The sequence below is a fragment of the Ursus americanus genome, chromosome 29, assembly GCF_024610735.1.
Source record: "Ursus americanus isolate L20-20 chromosome 29, mUrsAme1.1.p, whole genome shotgun sequence".
NCBI classification, from domain to species: Eukaryota; Metazoa; Chordata; class Mammalia; order Carnivora; family Ursidae; genus Ursus; species Ursus americanus.
This window is the reverse complement of record NC_142155.1, coordinates 8,716,654-8,737,211: the sequence shown is the minus strand read 5'-3', so window position 1 is coordinate 8,737,211 and position 20,558 is coordinate 8,716,654. Positions and strand designations below refer to the sequence as shown.

Below are 20,558 nucleotides of genomic sequence, written 5' to 3'. Positions count from 1 at the left end.
AAATATTCCACTTAAACTTAATGTTAATCCACCATCCTCACTGAAATACAGGAAGTCTTTGTGCTTACTTGTTCTCCTGGAATAGAGAGTCCGTTGGGTCCCTGGGGACCTGGAGGACCCTGGGGGCCTGGAGGACCTGTGTCTCCACGAGGGCCAGGGGGCCCCTAAAACACACAAGAGAGAAACAACCACAAAGTCATGTAATAACCTTCCAGGGCTAACATCCAACCAGGAGCCTATTATCGTAACTCTAAGACATCAATCACATAATGTTTGCAAACATTTTAGAGATCTACACACCTATATGGCATTTATTAATACCATTCTTTTCTTCCCTTTATTACTCATTAAAGATCAATTGAAAAGAGCAATACCACTTTTCATCACAAGTACACTTAAATTTCCAGAAGTCGCATTAAAAGTAGATTTTTTAAAGAAGCAGAACACACTGAATAGGATATATTCATACATTTATATTCATGAATTCAGAGGAGATCAAAGCTTGAATTTCATGGATTTGATTTAGTTTTAGCTAGTCCTGATTTCTCTTAGACTTGGGCTTACTTCTGGGACTAATATATACATAAATCAAGCAAGGAAAAACAGATATCCACCAAGAAGATGCGCTATGCTGGAGCTTCTTTGCAACATGTCCAGGCAGAAAAGGTGCAAACTTGGAGTCAGGACCTTGGGTTAGCATCCCAGCCTCACCCTTTCTCCACTGGGTTAGATTATCGTTACTACTATTATGACAAAAAGTACACATTATCTTCATAATAGATTGCCCTAATAAGCTTGAGTTGGACCTGGTGGAAAGGGGTCGGTGACCCCCAGTGAACACATACACGGTCACTCAGCTCTTTCTCTGAGACAGGGGAAGTAAAGAGCAGTACAACTGCTCCTGACCCTCTCCAGTGTTCCAGCGGGACTCTGCCCCCTATGGGTCTTCGGACTGATGATTGGGTTACCGGCTCTGTTTCTCCATGTTGCAGCAGAACGCTTAGGTTCTGGGGCGGACTTCCTAGGTGTAATTCCTACAGCAGTGAGATGCCTTGGACAATTCTTTCTCTGGCTAGTCTAATCCATCATCTTGACAACTAGAGACAAGACATAAGTTTTTATATTGCCTAAAGCGCACTAAACTTGAACTTGCTCAAGGTCACATATCACCTTAATGGAAATTTGAACAATCAGACTTCAACATATACGAGAAAAATCTAAATGCACTCTAAAATATACTTACAACTGCCCCACTGATTCCTCTTTCACCTCTGGGACCTTTAGCGCCAGGTCCTCCCTAAAATACACAGTAAGAACACGTTTTAGGGTAAAAATAAGGAAAGTAGGGAGAAGTTGATTTATAGTAATTACTTCAAGAAGCAGGGTATTCTATAGGCAATCAATACTTCTATAGCTACCTTCAAAATATTGAGGTGAATATTACATGTCACGTAAATATGTGGGGAAAGAGAATTTCAAAACCCTGCACATTTTAAGTGTCTCACGTTTTACATTCTGCACTTTTCTTAATCATTAGCAAGTTTTGAAATTTATTTGAAAACTTGAAGTTTAATGGAAAAATCAAGCATTGCTTAAATGCTTGTAAGGAGAAAGTAAGGAGAAAATTCTGTTTTGGAATTACATGAATGCATTCTTCAGAGAAAATAATATGCAAAAATGAGAGTATCTTGAATGTCTCAAGAACATGTACTTTAGTAACAGAAATTCAGAGTTCACTGAACAAAGAGGAAATAAATATGGCAGTGACATCCAATAATGTTATTGAGAACAAAAAATCCCCACTTTTCAAAAACATCTAAATCACAAGAAGGATATAATTTTATGATTACAAATATAAATCAGGTAAGTCACTGTTAATAAAAAATAAATAAATAAGTGGTAGTAATTCCAGTGACATTTGATTCTATATGTGAGGAGCTGGTTTGTAATTAACCTAAAATCAATTTACATTATTTGCTATGACCCAAATATGATAAAATTTGGTGTTCTGAGACTCTCTGAGCTTTTCCTACATTAATTAACCATTTTCTTTAAAGAGGCCAATAGGTCTTAGAGGTATCCTTTCCATTCCACAAAACCACACCAGATTAGATGCCGGATTGACAAACTCAAGGGGTTCCACACTGATCGGTGAAATCTCTCACTGCAATCTTCGGTGTTGTGCTTTGCACCTTCTTGGTTTTTCCTCCCCCATGAATACACCTGGTCATAGACTTCAAGTTATTCCAAACCCCTATATTTTCACCCAGAGTTTATAATATCATCACATACGTAAATTTCCCTACTAGAATGTTATTCTCATAATATGTGTGCTACATAAAATATACATATCCTAGGTTCTAAACAAGTTGTTCTGGATCAGCTCTCAACCATGGCTCCACAACATACATACAAGAAGCTTTTAGGAGACAGAAGAAATTTTCAAAATCCTGTGATTATAGATGGAAACCCAGATTCACATCTTAAAGAGAAAAGCTCTTGAATACTAGCCAATATCGTTCATTCCTGCATGACTGGAGAAATGTGTGCAAATGTGTTCAAATTTTCTTCTTGATTTATTCCATTTCAGATCTCAAAACATATCATAAAGAATGGTCTGCAATTTAGCTTGCTCTGTCCTGGGAAATACAGATGGCTGGAAGCATTTTATCCACTATCTATTGGCAATAAAATGGTCATGCTGAAGAGTTAGAGGAAAAGCTAGGACTGGTGCAGTTCCCTTACCGCAGGCCCGGGTGGACCTGGAGGCCCAACGCTGTCCTGTGTACACGTGCAAGCATTTGGAAGAGCAGGGCATTTTGCTTCATCTCTCTGAAATTTTGAAAAGAATATTTACCTATGAATTGAGAGCAAAGTGATTTCCAATCCTCCCTCCCTGTATCTTCTATACACAAGGAAATCTGTTTCTCAATGTGAAGAAATAATTTGTATTTAGCATGACAAACAGTCTTATGTTGAATCTTGCTTTGGTCCTTTACGTCCTTATTTTATGTTTTACTTTAGGAAACCTTACATAACAAAGAAATGTTTACAAAACCATCCAGGGACCACTGGTAATTTAATACAATTTTCTCTAATCCAGTGTTAGAGAAATGCTGAGTAGCTCAGATATCAATACCATTTCATTCGGGGCAAAATCTAAAATCCTTTCCATGGCCTACAAGTCCTTACACATTCTGCAAACCAGCACCACCCTGCCCATCTCACTGCCTACCACTGCCCCTCCATTCACGTAGCTCCAGCCCCACTGATCTACTTCATATTTCTCAGATATTTAGGGCACTTTGTGGCCTTTGCATGTACAGTCTCCTCTGACGGGAATGCTGTTTCTCCCTTATCCACAATGTCCGCTTCCTCGCTTCCTCACATCTCTGCTTAAACCTCACCTTATCACTGGGGACTGATGGTACTTACCTGGCTCTCTGTCACCTCACCCTGATTTGCTTTGTATCATAGGACTTTCTACTTTGTAATGTAGTGTGTATCTACTTGTTAATTTTTTCTCTCCCCCTTCCTTCCATTAGAATATTCACTTTTCACTGCCGTAACCCAAGCACATAGAATTCTGCCTGGCTTACAATAAATAGGTGCTCAATAAGTATTTGTTGAACAAATAACACACGTTCATCCTATGGATGTATGCAGTTCATTGCTTGCCAAAAGTGTCCAATCCATCATTACTTTCCACTTTGTAACTGTTACCACTTACACAGACACAATGAGGGAAAACCATCATCTCACAAAGTAATATAGTTACGTTCACCCTAAGCCTTAGATATCCATACAGATGATGGTTTATTCTGTAAAATGCTGGTATTTTACAAACAATAGGAGGGCCTTGTAATAAGTAGATTTATCAAACACACTGACTCAGCAGGACTTTTCTAACCACACATAACCACTATGGCTGTTAGGGAAAACTTCCAGATGTGGTCTTGTGTATTCCCGGCTTTTGAAGGAGGGGTCATTGGCCTGGGCTGTGGTCGCGGATCAGCATGCACACAGTGCCTTGTCCCTTAGCTCCATCCTGGAGGTTCAGCTGCTGAGTGCTGCTTCCTCTCCCGGACCATCTGCATCCACATCCCTTACTCCGGGAGGACTAGTAAGACCACAACATGATTCCATTCCGTTTTACTTACCCTAGAGGGAATATCACAGCATCTGTCTCTACTGGTCCACACCGGACTGCAGACAATATCAAAATTCTGGATTTGGAACTGCAAACAACCAACAGCAACATCAGCTAAAGATGCATGAAAAACATTTTATATTAATGTTTCTACATTTTAACCTTTGCCAATTTCTCACAAAGACTCTCTCAAGGGTGCAAACCCTTGAGAGCAACATGATCCTTACTTCATAAGGAAAGAACATAAAAACCTATGCCTAAGAGAAAGAGATGTTAAGGCAAAATGCATATGTGAAATTCCCAGTTCTGATTCACTTCCTTGGCTAAAACAAAATGCTCGATTGAGTTTTGTCTTTTTAAAGAGAATATTAATTTCTTTATTTAAGAATTAAGACTTTATTTAATTAAGAATTTGAAGACTATACACATTTAAATCAACTTTTAAGAGTCCACCCTTGTAGAAAAATAACAATAAAAAAATTCCTCATTTATTCTAAAACTGATGCTTTTCTTTTCAGAAATTCTTACCTGGGGGCTGACTAATAACTTTTATGATTATCCTCAGCTCAACTATTTCAATATAGTATATACTTTCTATCTTTCTACATTTTAAAAATAAAGCTCTTTTGGTAAAAAGGAAAAGATTGCTTGGATACAGCCATCCTTTTATAAACCTGTTACAATTATTCTAGGTAAAGAACAAATCTAATATTCAATAAAAAGTCTATGTATAAGCTTGTTGAATCACTGTTGTACGCCTAAAAGTAAAATAACATTATGTGTCACGTATACTTCAATAAAGAAAAATAAAAAGGTACATGCTAAGTGCTTGATAAATCTTAGTAATCATAATTAGCATTGCTATTAATTTAGGGGATTAAACATATTAACTATTCTATTAAACTCTAAAAAATTTTAAAATTTAATTAAATCAAAAGTCCAGATGTTAATCACAATATATTAAGTTTGCACTAATTATTTCTACATTGTGGAATAAAAACTTCACTTGTGAATCTAGGAAAAGGAAATCCTGTCCATGGAAGAAAACTAAATTAAATAAATGCAATTAAAAAAAATATAGAAGCCAAAGATGTTAACCTCACTTTTAGCAACAACATTATTCTTGACTAACATTTAATATGAACTTAATTAGCCTGAGACAGTGAAAACTCTAAATTTAAAATTTTATTACTAGATAGCACTGTAAATATGGTTGGCATGCTCATGCCTGAAACTTGAGCCAGTGCACACTGTGAGTAATGCGGTCGGTCAGCTGGCCGCCCCATGACACCAATCTTCCTTCTGAGACAGACCAATGATGACTCCTCTGTGAGACAGTGTAGGCTCTATGACAGTGACAGCCTGTGTCTGTGTCATTAAGCTACAAATGTTTAATGTCTTGATTGTAAAAATTTGTACTAACAATCACTATCTTTGAAGAACAAAAAATGAGTATTTTAGATTTAACTAATTATCCTGGCAACTATTGTTTTTTACTCTCCAACTTGATCCTATTTCAAGATGACTACATGATGTTCTCTGGTGCTCTGACATCTTATTTTGTTTCTAGTGGTCAAGCACATTATTATGTTCTGTCAGTAGCATTTCCTCAATGTAACTTTTTCAGTGTTTCAATCTAAGAAATTTGACAATTTAAAATTCACTGAGGGGGCACCTGGGTGGCTCAGTCGGTTAAGCATCTGCCTTCGGCTCAGGTCATGATCCCAGGGTCCTGGGATTGAGCCCCATGTCGGGCTCCCTGCTCAGAGGGCAGTCTGCTTCTCCCTCTCCCTCTGCCCTTCTCTCAAATAAATCATCACTTGTGCTCTCTCTCAAATAAATAAATAAAATCTTTAAAAGAAAATAAAACTCACTGAGACAGGCAAAAAACAAAAAACAACTCACTGATTATTTTTAAAATGCTATTTCAATCTTAACACCAGGTACCAAGAAAGAGTGCTACTTACTGTGGCTGATTTCCTCTCCCCTTTAAGAAGTTTTCCAAGAATTTCATAACCATCGGTTGTGATATTTCCAGCTTCCTTGATGTCTTTTTCTATGATTTCATAGCAGTCGATATAAACCTTAACACTTTTTGAGGTCACTACGATATGAACCTAAAAAGATCATTTGTTTCCATTATAAAATTTCTATCCCAAAAAACTTGGCTAACTTCGGCATTTTTCAGATCACAGGTTAAAAAACATGTTAAGTTACTCTTAACCCAATCAAGTCTTGGACTAAAAGTCCAAGAACCAGATTGCAATGTCAATATCATTTGTTAACAACATCAAACTGAATGAGCCTCATCCACATACACAGCATAATTTCCTATTTTCCCATATGTACCCTTACTGAGATGATCAGGGATGAGCAGTAGATGAAATGATTCCATTAACTATAAAAAACTATTCAGACACAAGTTAAGAAATTATTAATATATTATTATATTCAGTAGAAAGGAGCCTCAAATGTCTTCCACTGATTTTGCTAAATTCAATTTTTAATGTTACTCCCTAATCTTAGTCAAAAAGAACTTGCACACCATATAGATACCTAACATAGTAAAGAATTAGCACATATCTTCTACAGAGATTCAATTCTGGAAATCAATAGATACAAGATTCAATTTCCTTATAAGGAAAGAATCTTATGTTGATTTATTTCTTATCTGAGATTGAGGACACGCAGAATTTGAAATCTATTAGTGCGTATAATTAACAAAACATTTGTATTTCAACAATGTAAAAAATGGTTGCAGGTAATCTTTGTGTTTATAGTTATGCTCATAGTTTCCACTTATCACAGCACAAATACTCAAGTAAGTACTTGATGATTACTTTGAAAAGTTTGGCTCCAACTTAAAAGGAACAGAAATTCTCTTAAATGCTTTTAGTCAATAAGCATTAGGATAATCCCCGGAAATGTCTTTAAACAGTGAATATTTTTCCCATATAGAATCACCAGCAAAACACTAATTTAGTGCATCTATAAGCTGTAAGTGTGAATTACATATTGATTGCTTTTATATAAAAGTGATACATAGCTAACTAAAAATAAATTTTAAATGTTCCTAAAACAATCATCTAACATCGAATTCAAGAAGAACATCATATGTGCATTCCCAAGGTATTTACTACCTAATAAGAACTAAAACTTAGTGCTCCTGGGTGGTTCAGTCAGTTAAGTATCCAACTCTTGATCTCAGCTCAGGTCTTGAGCTCAGTGTCTTCAGTTCAAGCCTTGCACTGGGTTCCACACCCGCTTTAAAAAAATTTTATTTGTTGGCTCTTGTATGAACAATCTCAGGGCCAAAAATTCACAAAGCATTTGAGAAATCATAGTACCCCCAAAAATTATTTCTAAATCAAAGTTTTTAATTTGTAACAAAATTATTCCAATTGTCAGTTAATACCAACCATTAAGAAATTCATGTTAAAAACATATTTTGCTACAATCTCTTCAATATGTCTCATTACATTTTAAACACATGCATAATAACATTTCAGAGTGGGCTCTGCATCTGTAGACCACTGTCCCAAGTATTCAGGGACTATTTCCCAGCTGTGAAACATTTTTGGTCACAGAAAAATAGAAGCTAAATTGTGGAAGGAGCCGAGATGCCCTTCAACAGATGACTGGATTAAGAAGATGTGGTCCATATATACAATGGAATATTACTCAACCATCAGAACGATTACACAACATTTGCAGCAACGTGGACAGGACTGGAGGAGATTATGCTAAGTGAAATAAGTCAAACAATAGGAACACTCTTATCAACTCATCTCCCTTCCCAAGGTCTGCCATTCCCTAAATCTTTATTTTTCATCTATTCCATTTTTTCTTTTTATTACAAACTTCTCACTTGGAACAGAGACACAAAAACTTGTCAAGAGAATCCTTAAGAAGCCATAGCTGTCTGCCATTCCTTATTTAAGCTCTTTTAGCCTATCCACCCTCTCTCCCAAGAGCCCCCTGCACGTCATTTTCATTACTTGCCTGCTATCAGAGTACCACCCATTCTCATCCAAAAGACTGAAGAACTTCAGTTCCCAAATTGGACGGAAATGGAAAGAAAAGTGAATCTTTGGATCAGTTAAGAATGTAAATAGACAACAGTGACTGAACTTGGCATTTGAATTGATGAGATAAGTGAGAATAGGTTAAAAGAATGGGGTGGAGGAATGGAGGAGGAAAAAGAGCATAGTGAAAAAGTAGAGGAAAAACTAAAAAAAGAAAAGTCTGATGAAAAAAGAAGGTAGAGATTTGAGTAGACAAGAGAACTTGTCAGAAGGAAAAAGAAGAGGCATTACATAAACCTAAGAACACAAATACCTTTCTATAAAGGCAAGCGAAGAAGGAAATGTCAAAAAAAAAATTATCTTGATTTGTAATTAGACTGTCACTATAGACCTCTGAAAAATACTGCCTTTTTTTTCCCTTACGTAAAATGGAGTACTTGATGAAAGTTGGAAATGTAAAAATAATAGTTTTTAAGTGGTTATCAGTTGGTTCATAGAAGACTAAATTTCTAATAATTTCAGTGGTATGGAAGGAAAAATAAAATAGTTCTTTTTAGCAAGTACTCAAATGTAAGTTTAATAGGTGTATTAATGAGCCAAAAAAGTTCATAAGAACTTAGCCAAATTCAACATCTACTATCAGATAAGGAGCAGTTGAAGCTAATAATATTTGTCAAACTAGAATTTGCTTTCCTGGTGAGGCATTTATTTTACTGTACTTCATCATGGAAATCTGTAACTGTTAAGTCGATATGCCATTAGACTCAGAACTCTTTGTTTTTCCTTCATTGCTTTTGTTTTGTTGTGTTTCTCACTAATGTGCACGTTGAAGCCACTCTGAGCTCCATGAGGAGAGTTCCTTGCCATCCTCAACAAGAGTGATTCATCAATTTAAAAAAACATTCTGGAAAGAAACCAAGATTCTCAGGAATAGAATCTGTAAGAAATCTAGCTAAACTACTCAAGTACAGAAAAGCTCAATTTTCACTTGGGAATCAGACTGTACTGGAAATATCTGTCTTCTATGCATGGGGACTAGCTAATTTTCTGAGTGCTGTACTGTTGCTCAAGTGATATTCCTCCTGTTAACTCAATCCAGCGGATGGAGGAATACTATTAGAAAGTCTATTCCTAACCTAGACGGTTTTTCTCATTCCTAATGTTCCCAACTTTAGTACTTATGTGTCAATTAATCATCCTTTAGAAATTTGATGTTGACATACAAAAAACTAGTAAGATCAACAAGAACAGATGATCCCCTAAGAATGCATCTTAGAACATTTAATATTTTTTAGAGAATTCATAACTGTGTTCATTGAAAAGTTAATCTCATAAATATTTATATTAATTATTTTGGTAGATAATCATAACTTTTAGACTAGCATATTTGTAACTTTTCAATAAATAAGCAAGCAGAAACAGCTTACTGTGCTCTAAAACAGAATAATTTTATCAATTAAAATACAATCCACAAAAATTCAGCTTTTGAAATGAGATGACATAAAGTTTCACAACAAAATGGAGGTAGAAAAAATAGACATCCAATACTATTTATACTATGTGACTCATATTTTGAAAGGATATTAGCATTGAAAATATATCAAAATGTTTGTACTAGTTATCTCTTTATTAGTAGAATTATTGTTTTATTTTAAATATTCTTGAATTAATCAAATCCTCTAAAATAAGATTTTGTTCTTAGAAGACATAGCTATGTTTCTACCAATTTAACCTGATATTTTAATAAATTATAGTTTAAATTTTCAGTCATATTCTTTTTCTATTAAAAAAAGCAGATACTTTTATGTTTTTACCTTGTGAAAACTTCCATAAAACAATGTCTTCACTTCATCTGTGTCAAATGTAACAGTCTGCACCTCACCTCTTGTATCCTTGTTAAAGAACGATAATGTCTTGCTAGAAGCTATAACCAACACATAATTGTTATTAAATCACAGGCATGATATGCTTTATGTTGAAAGTATTAACAATTAATTCCTGCTGGAGAGATTTCTAAAATATTCAATCATTTAGGTTGAGATAAAATGTAATTAGAATATTTACAGATATATTTTTAAAACTTTAAACATAAAAGCATATATCATGTAAATATATACATATATATATTCAGAAGGTTCTTAAAACCTTCTGGAAAGGAAAACATAATAAAAAATATGTATGCATGTGCCTTGGTATAAGATAAAAGTCCTTACGATCTGCAATTACTCCAACTTGTGGTTTGTAGTCTCTGTCTGTGATTTGCCAAATAGCAAAAGGGTCACTGGGAGTTTCTGGGAGAAGTCTGAACAATAATATAATCGTGTATGAAGAAGGGAGTCCATTTGGGTGTAGATCTCTGTTGGATAAAACATAATTGATTAATTAATTAATAAGGATTTCTCACCAGAAATAGAGAATACTTTATTATAAGATAATCTCATTATCGGTAGTATTAGAATCCATTCATAATAATCTGGCTGCATATGAGAAGAGGAAAACTTTAGGGAAAACATCAAAAGCACAAACACTAAAGATCCATTACATAAGTAGTTAATAGATTATTTACAATCTGCTAAGGGCGCAAAAGTCTGGGAAATTGCCCAATGGTCTTTTATCCTACTGTTAAAAACTATTAATATCCTGGGGCACCTGGGTGGCACAGCGGTTAAGCGCCTGCCTTCGGCTCAGGGCGTGATCCCGGCGTTATGGGATCGAGCCCCACATCAGGCTCTTCAGCTATGAGCCTGCTTCTTCCTCTCCTGCTCCCCCTGCTTGTGTTCCCTTTCTTGCTGGCTGTCTCTATCTCTGTCAAATAAATAAATAAAATCTTTGAAAAAAAAAAAACTATTAATATCCTAATTTTTTCTAGACACAAAGATGATTATAAAATTACATAATAATTTTAGAGTGATAAACATTGTATCTATGGATGTAATTTAAAGAGAATGAATCTTACTAAATAGACTTAATTTCCAATGTCAAAGGTATGAGATCATAAGTTATATGGCTTCAGGTTTTAATTTCTCCTTCACTATCTCTAATAGCTTTTACACTTCCAAATTCCTCCCTTGAAATCAAATAAATCCCATAATCTCCAGAAGCTCACATGTTCCCAAAAATAAAACCAGTAATAAATGTTAAAGTCATGTACATGTGCAAACGTTTAGTGATGATAAAGGATGTGATTCAATTAAAAGGAAGTGTTTCTTGGCTCTAAGGCTATTAGACAAAAAATGTGGTCCCGTGTGTTCTTCCAGAGTTGAGTCAGTCATTGTTCTGGGGGAACCTCTGAAGCAGGATTGATGGTTTTCTGTCTAAGACCACTTAATAATACTTTCTTCCCGAAGGTAGTGAAAAGGCTTTAATTATCAACTCTTGGACAGAAAAGAAGCTATTCCTTCACAAACTTTGACAGAGTTCACGGAGTTTCTCTTGAGGTTTCACGTCCCAGTACCACACCACTGGTGCTTCTGGAATACGACACTGCCCTGCTTCTTAAAACACGTGTTCTGGGCAAGCTAACACGATGCCTTTTGTATGTGCAAAAACCCACTATCTTCATAATTTTCCATGTTAAAAATCTTATCTTCTCCATCTTAATTCATCTCTCACCCAATCCATTTTTCTCCTTCCTCAGTTAGTAAGAGCTTATGAAAAAACTTTTAACTACATTTATGCTTCTTTCTTTCAGCTTCTTTCAGCCACAAGTTCTGACTCTGAAGAACGCAAGGCTGTCGTAAGTTAAAATATAGGAATCATATCTTGTGGTGACTGAAAGTTAAACACTGGTATTAAGGTTCACTGACAAGCCTAAAGCTGCGAACCAACATGGTTAACCATAAAAGAGTTAGGACCTTCCAATGTGGTCAAACTACAACAATATGATCTGTGCTTTCCTAAAAGAAATTAGCTTTGGTTTTAGTTTAAATTTTCCATCAGCTTTCCCAAAGGATTTCAAATTTCAGACATCATTTTCTGACCCTGTCCTAAGGTTCTGATGGCTTTATTTCTTCTTGTTCTTTTCTCTCCATAAGCTGCCAAACACATATTTTCAACATTAAAGTATTTTAATTCTAATGAATAAAAAAAAACCATATTTTAGTTATGATACCCAGGTGCAAACTTTCGTGAAGTAAAATAACAACAGCTAGAGCTACCCATCAGATTGCCAGAGCACTGGGCAATAAAAACTAACCACTGCCTGTCTGACCTTAGACAAGCAACACTGCCACAATAGTCCATCTTCTGGAGATTGGAAACACTGAAAAGAATGCCGGCTCTCATTCTGCACTTACTCCATTCAGTCCCTCTGCACCACAGGGAGAAATGTTCAAAATAATTAATTGCCTTCCTATTTAAACAGCCTCCGTTAGAAGCCTTAAATCTATAATCCTCACCTTAAATCCCAAAAGGCCCGTAATCCATAATACTACAGAACCAGGTGAGATTCCTGGGTCTGGGAATACCAAGGCTTGAGTTCTCGTCTCCTGCGGGACCCGATGGAAGACACTTAACCCGACTGTATTTAAGGAAACTAACCTAAATCATCCATAAGAAGACTTCTAACAATTCTAAAGCTTCTAGCTTTTAAGAAGTCAGCACAAATTCTAAGAACCTCAAAAAAGTGTCAGGCCCATTATCAGAAAAGGAACCTCCTACTTGTCACACTTACGCTGTAGGCTGATTCACAAAGGCATTCTTCTGAAGCTTGTAAGCTGAGTAGCTGGGGAAAGACCCTGACTCCAAAGAGACTCCTGGTACAGAAGCAAAATTCTTTTCTGTCAGGTTGTATGCTTCAAGCATCTTAAAACCTTTACAACAAAAAAAGAAAAGCAAATATTGAAATGAGGTCAGGTTAATGATTTTACTGCTTAAATCCTGAAATAAATTAGTTCAAGGGTATAAATGCTTACCTGGTGAGGTGTAGCCATCCAAATAAATGAGAGGACAACCTGCAATGTACAGTGCTCTTTAAGTATGATTCATCGACATGACATGCAAACATTACATATGCACACAAGCCAGCTATGTACATGTACCAGGGAATTGCTGACCCGTTTATAAAAAATAACATCAATCTACCCTTTTATAAGTAATTTTTTTGTACACGTCCTTTGTGTAGAACAAATTCTTGTACTGACTAGTATAATCAATGTTTTCTGAAATTTCTCCAGCCCAAGTGGGAATTTTACAGTGTTCTCATGAATAGTAAAATAGAATTACAGGATTTTAATAGAGAATTCAATAAATTAAAATAGAATTAAAAAGAATTAAATTTTCAGATGTTCTTCAATAGCTTAAAGAAACTTTCTCCCAAGGGATTTTAAAGGTATGCAAAGGCAGGAGGAGTTTGTCCCTATCCAGCCATCTTTGCCATGCCGCCAAGCCTCATGTCGCCTACCAAACATCACCTAACAGTGACGAGTGTGCAGTACCCTTCACCCTGGACCCCCCAGAGACAGGGCTAACAGAGGGTGGCTTTCAGGACCCCCTGCAGCGCAAGGGAGACAACAGTACTTCCAGACCCACTTCCACCAGCGCAGTTCCACGCTGAGCTTCAGCGTAAGTTCTCATAGTAAACCGCTGGTATTTGTTGACTACTGCCACCTCTAACCAGAGTTCTGAGTTTTTAGTAATGCTTAATAGGGGAAAATATAACACACTTGTAAAGCATAGCCCTCCCTAGGATCAGGGGCCTATACTAGCCACAAAACTGTCTCCATAAAATCATATCCCAAGAATCGGCACTTATGGATGGGGAAGAAGATAAATTGACTTAAATAATTAATCTTTGGTCCTTCACTGGATTTTAAAAGCTGAACTTGAAGTCTTGGCCAAAAATAAAAAATCTACACCCAAAAAAACAAATGAGAACCAAGTGCATTTCTATGGAGTGCACATGCAAAGATCAGTGTTTTCACTGCTCCCTTGAAACACGGATGTTGACAGAACAAATACCAATTGATTACTAATAGGGAAAACCTTCATCTTACAGAAATGCTTCTATAAACGAATTTCTAAGCTGAAGATTAATTTACTCAAATGTCATAATATTGGGATGGTGGGAAAAGGATATGTTAAAACATTTCATTTCCATACAAGGAATATTACATCATCAAGGCTAAAAGTGGACCTCTGACAAACACACATTTAGCACGATCTCAATAGGAACAATGATTCATCAGATTCCCAAGTGATCTCCCTGGAATCTATTTATGCACAGACTTGATCCCATATAGCACAGACAGTTGTCCACTAAGTAGTATCTTCCAAAACAGGTGAGATTGTGGATCCATTTGGACTGGGACTTACTGGAAGTGGCAGTTTCACAGACGAATGTAATGAGGTTGTCTTCAATCTTCTCAAAAGATTCAAAGTCATCAACAATGAACACGTGCCGTTCACTTGGTTTGCTGGCAATGTTGGCAAGCTCGTTGTAGTCAACATCAGCCACCCCGACTACAAAGACACTGAACCCTGCAAAGCAGTGTTTATAGAGTAAATTACATATCCCTTTCTCCGTCCGTTGTTGTTTGAGCAATTCAAAATAAAATCTTTTCACAAATGATGCTGTATTTTCTCAGTAGACGCAGCAAGTCCTTTTAATTGACATAAACTCTCTGTAATAAATTGTACTTTTTCCAGGTCTTCCTATTTTCTGGCTTAGAAAACTCAACTAATTGGGTTTCCTAAAATAAAATCCTAACAAGAGAAGAACATTTTAACAGCAACAAGTCTTAATGTGGTGCACGTTTCCTTCCAGAGTTCCACAGTTCTAACATACCCATCCATTCTATAGCTCTCTTAGCCACCATTAACATTTTAAGGTTTATGTAATTCAAAAACCAAGAATGGGCTCATTTTAAAAGTTGAGCTCTTGAAACTGATATTCTCAACAAACTCAAGGTCAAAGGCAGCACTCTGGCCACTTTCGAAATGGAACTGACAATTCCCATGGGCAATAAACTTCCATTTACTTAGGCTAATACAAATAAACAAAGACTTCACTCCAAAAGCTTAATCTGGAAGTAGAAAAAATAGACTATGTAAGAAATTAGTTCTCTAATGAGATATAAATAAGGTAACTTGAGCAAGTATTCATGAGCCCAAACTTAAATCAACCAAAAGCCCAAAATATGTAGATATCTAGTCAAAGTATGTAACATAAAGGCAAAAATTTATAAAAACAAAACAAAGCAAACAAACAGTGCAAAGAACAACCTGTATTGAAAGAAGACAGTATTACTTAGCACTAATCATGACTCATACTTTTAGCCAAAGAATCATGTATGTGCAGATGACAAATTCCATATAACAAATTATTTTGTAATTTACTACAATAGATCACGCACAAAAGAGAATTCTCTCCAAAATATGTTAACCTTGGACTCTGCCTGGGGGTTGGGATTTAGGAGTGTGAAAAGTGTGAATGCAAGTACTGGTCAGACCTCATTTTATCTCTAGTAATTCTAAAAAATGAATCCAAGGGACAGTGTTGCCAGGAGGCTCTCAGGATACTTGATTTTCAAGGTCTACCCCCAAGATGTCTTTCTGAGGCCTCATTACATCTCCTTTCAGCAAGCTGCATTGGGTCACATCTGCAAGCATGTGCTAAAGTGAAAGGCTTCCCTATGTTTCTCCCTGCACAGGGACCCAGCATCAAAATTCACTTCTGCTGTGGCAGGAAGCCTGCTCTAGGAGCATTCTATTACTGCATTCCGTAGCTTTCCAGCCACTTTGGGGAAGTAAGGATTGCTCTTTCACACACCCTGAGTCACATCTTCAACAAAGATATACACCATGTCCATTTTGAGCAATTACTAAACCATCCATGATTAAACATAAACTAACATTTCAAGGGTACGTAGTACAGAGTAAAGCAGGAACAATAAAGTAAAAGCAGCAGTGTCATCTTTTGCAATCATTCCTGAACATGTAAAACTGTTAAGATAATAGTGCAATCACGAGGCATCAAATTCATGCCTATGCTTACCTGACTGCTGGATGACCAAAGCCGCCTTCTTGACCTCATCCTGTGACCGACCATCTGTGACCACAACCAGCACCTTGGGGACATTCTTCCTCATGCCGCTCTCCCAGGTCAAGACCTTCTCCTTGATAAATGTGAGAGCCTTGCCTATAGAGTGTGGTATGGAAGATTTTAGTGTCAGTTCAGTGAATACTACCCAAGTGCCATTACTCACACTCAACTGATAAGAATCTGAGTAATGAAACGTGATAGTACACTCAGTTCTACCACTCCCAACACTCTCGAGAGTGAAGGTGTACGTACACTTTGATTAACTGTACCTGTTCTTGTGTTGCCTCCTCTGTACCTAATATTCTGGAGGGCCCCCAGGGCTTGGGCCTTGTCATTGTACGTGTTCAGCTTGAACTCAGACTTGACCTCGTCACTGTACTGCACAAATGAGACCTGAAAGGGAATGTGGTCGGTGGTGAGTTAAGATGCCTCTTTTTATATTTTAATTTTCTAGTGGCTACTCCTGCTGTTGAATGGGGAAGTGTCCTAGGTCTGACAGAATAGTAAAAGCTCTTTATAGCTATTGTTATAACACTGACTACTGTTTCATTAAATTCTCTCATTTCCACTCTTTGACGAAACTGTCAATAATATTAACATTGTAAATATGCTGTATTCACATGGTATCCACATCCTTTTTCTAGGATATAGGAAGGGATGGGTGAAGCTAGGGAAGAGTGAGGTCCCAGGATTAGAAATGAGAACACACCATCTTGATCTCAAATGTCGGCGAAGCAATCGGTTCTCAGCCAACTGCTTCTTCTCACTAACTGCATCTACTTTTCACAGTAATACTAAAATGCTGCCTATGGTTTTTTTTAATGATTTTTTATTATATTATGTTTGTCACCATACAGTACATCCCCGGTTTCCGATGTAAAGTTCGATGACTCATCAGTTGCATATAACACCCAGTGCACCATGCAATACGTGCCCTCCCCACCACCCACCACCGGTCCATCCCATTCCCCCACTCCCCTCCCCTCTGAGGCCCTCAGTTTGCCTCTCATAGTCCATAGTCTTTCATGTTTCATTCCCCCTTCTGATTACCCCCCCTTTCTTTATGCCTATGTTGATAATAATCAGCACTCACCACAAACTTAGTAGCATATGATTTACTGGAAAGAGTACAGGCTTCATAGTCAGAATTCAATGGGCTCAAATCCTGGCTCTGCCAGTTTGTAGCTATGTGACATAGGGTAAGTTCTTTACATCCCTGGGCTTTTGTTTCCATATCAGTAAAATGGAGATAATTACACTTATTTCTAGAGTTGTTTTAAGAACTGATAATCATGTATAGAAAGTAGCTGGCACACTGAAGTTAATAAAATACAGTGCTTATTCTTGTATTCTTTATTAGAAATCTCAATTTCTAAAAGGATGGAAAAGATGGCTTGGTTGCTAACACATTAATTAAGACTATAACTAGCTTGGATTTTTACTCTTCTCAGGTTGGAAAAATGTTCGCAGGATTATTTGGGGATTTGAAATTTAGTATATTCCATAAAAGAAGAAGTGATTTGTTTATGAAATTATTTGTGACTTATGTCAAAATCTCTTATTTTCATAATCTAGGATGCCACAATGACCAAGTATGAAATGCCACACACCCACACCAATCGCTATTCATCACTGAGTCCTCTAACTTAACAGCATATGACAATCATAATGCATTTAGTTTCCAGAACATTAGATGACCTTTTATGGAAATGTATCATCCAGGGAAGTCTTAATCAGGAAGTCAGAGCAGGAATGCCCTACACTCTCCAAAAGGGAGTATCATCTAGCCAAGAGAATACCTAGAGGAGGGTTTATTTTTTTTATTTTTCTATTTGCCATTTACACCCAACTCCTTCCCAAAAATACATGTGTCAGGAAAAAGTAAGTAACAAAAGTCAAAACATAGTTTATACTGAAAAGCCCTTCTACTTAAAAACAAATATTCAAAGGAAATAACAAGACGTTACAAATGAATAGCCACCTATGAAACAGCACCCACCTGAATTCCAGCAGGACTGATTTCATCAAAGGCTCCCACAGTATTGAAGATGAATTTTACAACTTTGTTAAAATTATCATCCCCGATACTCCAGGAGGCATCAGTCAAGAACACAATATCTGCCTTGGCCCCTTTGCATACTGGGGGGGAAAAAAACAGAGAAACACCAATTCTCATGAATTTTTTCATTCAAATGAAGTTACAAAACCAAGAAATGTAGCCTAAAACCTCAGAGTGTAGTTCAGCAGCAGCAGCATCTCCTGGGAGCTTCTTAGAAATGCAGAATCCTGGGCCCTACCCCAGACCTCCTGGATCAGATTAGCAACAAGAAGGTACCCAGACAAATCATATGCACGAGAAAGTTTGAGAAGCACTAGTCTAACTGGCCCTCAAGTTCTGCTCTGGAATTATCCCATCTGTTTAGATCCATGATGCAAATATATGCTCTTTTCTCACGGAACTCTTCAAGTGGCTTCAAACAATAGATGAGGAGGCAATCAAATGAAAAGCAACAACGTCCAGAATTTAAGAATAGCCATCAGTGGGTCTGGAGATTTTGTATATAATTATCGAAGATTTGGTGGAAATAAGGTGCCTTTTCATTTTAAATTAGGCCACTAGAATTATACAGAGGGAAGAAAGGAAAGGAATAAAATAATATCTTTGACTTGAATTTTCAGACTTGGAGGATTAAAAAAAATTAAAATTTTAGTATATAAAAACTTAACATGTAGAATATATAGCACCAACAGTGAACCCTAATGTAAACTGTAGACTGTGGATGAAAATGATGTGTCAATGTAGACTCACGGATTATAACATATGCACCACTCTGGTGCTGGATGTTGATACTAGGGGAGGCTGTGGGGCTGGGGGCGGGGCGGGGGGGAGAGGGATGCAGGTTATATATGAGAACTCCATGTAGTTTCAGCTCAATTGTGCTGTGAACCTAAGACTTCTTTAAAAAGTAGAGTCTATTAAGAAAAAAAATCAATATTTTTAAGCCAAGTTTATTTACTGAATTTCTTTCGATAGTCTAATTTAAAGAAACCCATTATTATTTTACCTTATAACAATACTATTTGCCTTGTATAATATTAGTTTATCCTATAAGAATATACTTTTAATTTTTAATTTTATTTATTTAATAGGTTTAATAAAGTTGTAGCATTCTAGAACCTTCTAAGACAAAAGAAAAATACTTTTAACATCTGAAGTTCTTTCAATTAAATGCTGGAAACAGAATGTGGGAAAAGACTAAACCAGTAGTTAATTAGCTTAAACTTAATCTGATAAAACACTGAGAACTGCCCCAAATTACTGAGAGACCAGTCCTATTAGTTCAGCATATCTTTTTGCCAGTTCACTGCAAGTGACAATTATGTCTCAAACTTCAGTGAATGAACATTTTTTAGCTTTGTGCAATCCAGGGCAGAAGCCAGGAATTCCAAAGCCAAAGGCCCCAGAGGTAGGTTGAAGATACAGCCAAAACAGTTCACAGTGCCTACTGATGCCAGCAGACAGGAGAAAGAAATGCCCATCATGTGACCACGGACTACGCGAAGTGTCGCTAGACATTAATCTGCAAAATTGAGGAAACAGCTCTGTTTCTGAGCTGCAACTGAAGAGCTGTAGTTTATGACTGATTTTATACACACAAATTTGGGCCTGAGGGGGAGAAGAACAATTACTGATAATCTTTTTTTTTTTTTAATCTAAAAACCCTTCAGCAAGAACAGTAAATCAGAAATACCCTGTATCAATTGGAAATCATGTAGAGGCTACATAAATAAGAAGGCTATAGGGGCACCTGGGTAGCACAGCGGTTGAGCGTCTGCCTTCGGCTCAGGGCGTGATCCCGGCGTTATGGGATCGAGCCCCACATCAGGCTCCTCTGCTATGAGCCTGCTTCTTCCTCTCCCACTCCCCCTGCCTGTGTTCCCTCTCTCGCTGGCTGTCTCTACCTCTGTACAATGAATAAATAAAATCTTTAAAAAATAAATAAATAAATAAATAAATAAATAAATAAATAAATAAGAAGGCTATAAATCCCAATCAGCTGAATGTACTGCCACTTACCATCCCGGGCCGGTGGAATTGTGGGAGGGGGAGGTGGGGTGGGTGGCTCCGTAGGGGCTTCCGTTGGTTTTACAGCTAGAATTAAAAAATGATAATTAGAAGACCATAACCTGTGCAAATTTCATATGACAGGACGTACATTTTAAGAGCAATTTAAGTCCTAGATAGCAAATGAAGTCTCACTGGCACTGAGAGATTGAAAATTCTATTTTGTCCAAATTTGGTATCATCGGTAGTCATTGGAATACTGACTACAGCTGTGGG

The 20,558-nt window shown here is 36.8% G+C and overlaps 1 protein-coding gene across 3 annotated transcripts in view; it reads right to left on the bottom strand.

Moving 5' to 3' along the window:
- COL12A1 (collagen type XII alpha 1 chain) overlaps positions 1–20,558 on the bottom strand; it is a 114,797-nt gene that overhangs the window by 17,507 nt on the left and 76,732 nt on the right. For all 3 annotated transcript variants that reach the window (XM_045803810.2, XM_045803819.2, XM_045803826.2), the window contains 14 exons: positions 20,295–20,369; positions 18,216–18,355; positions 16,486–16,609; positions 16,169–16,312; positions 14,488–14,652; positions 13,089–13,127; positions 12,848–12,986; positions 10,389–10,531; positions 9,990–10,099; positions 6,118–6,267; positions 4,161–4,238; positions 2,746–2,832; positions 1,244–1,297; positions 69–164 (listed from right to left, as the gene is read on the bottom strand). In XM_045803810.2, coding sequence (XP_045659766.2) covers positions 69–164; positions 1,244–1,297; positions 2,746–2,832; positions 4,161–4,238; positions 6,118–6,267; positions 9,990–10,099; positions 10,389–10,531; positions 12,848–12,986; positions 13,089–13,127; positions 14,488–14,652; positions 16,169–16,312; positions 16,486–16,609; positions 18,216–18,355; positions 20,295–20,369 — 1,544 coding nt within the window. The remainder of the gene's footprint in view (positions 1–68; positions 165–1,243; positions 1,298–2,745; positions 2,833–4,160; positions 4,239–6,117; positions 6,268–9,989; positions 10,100–10,388; positions 10,532–12,847; positions 12,987–13,088; positions 13,128–14,487; positions 14,653–16,168; positions 16,313–16,485; positions 16,610–18,215; positions 18,356–20,294; positions 20,370–20,558) is intronic.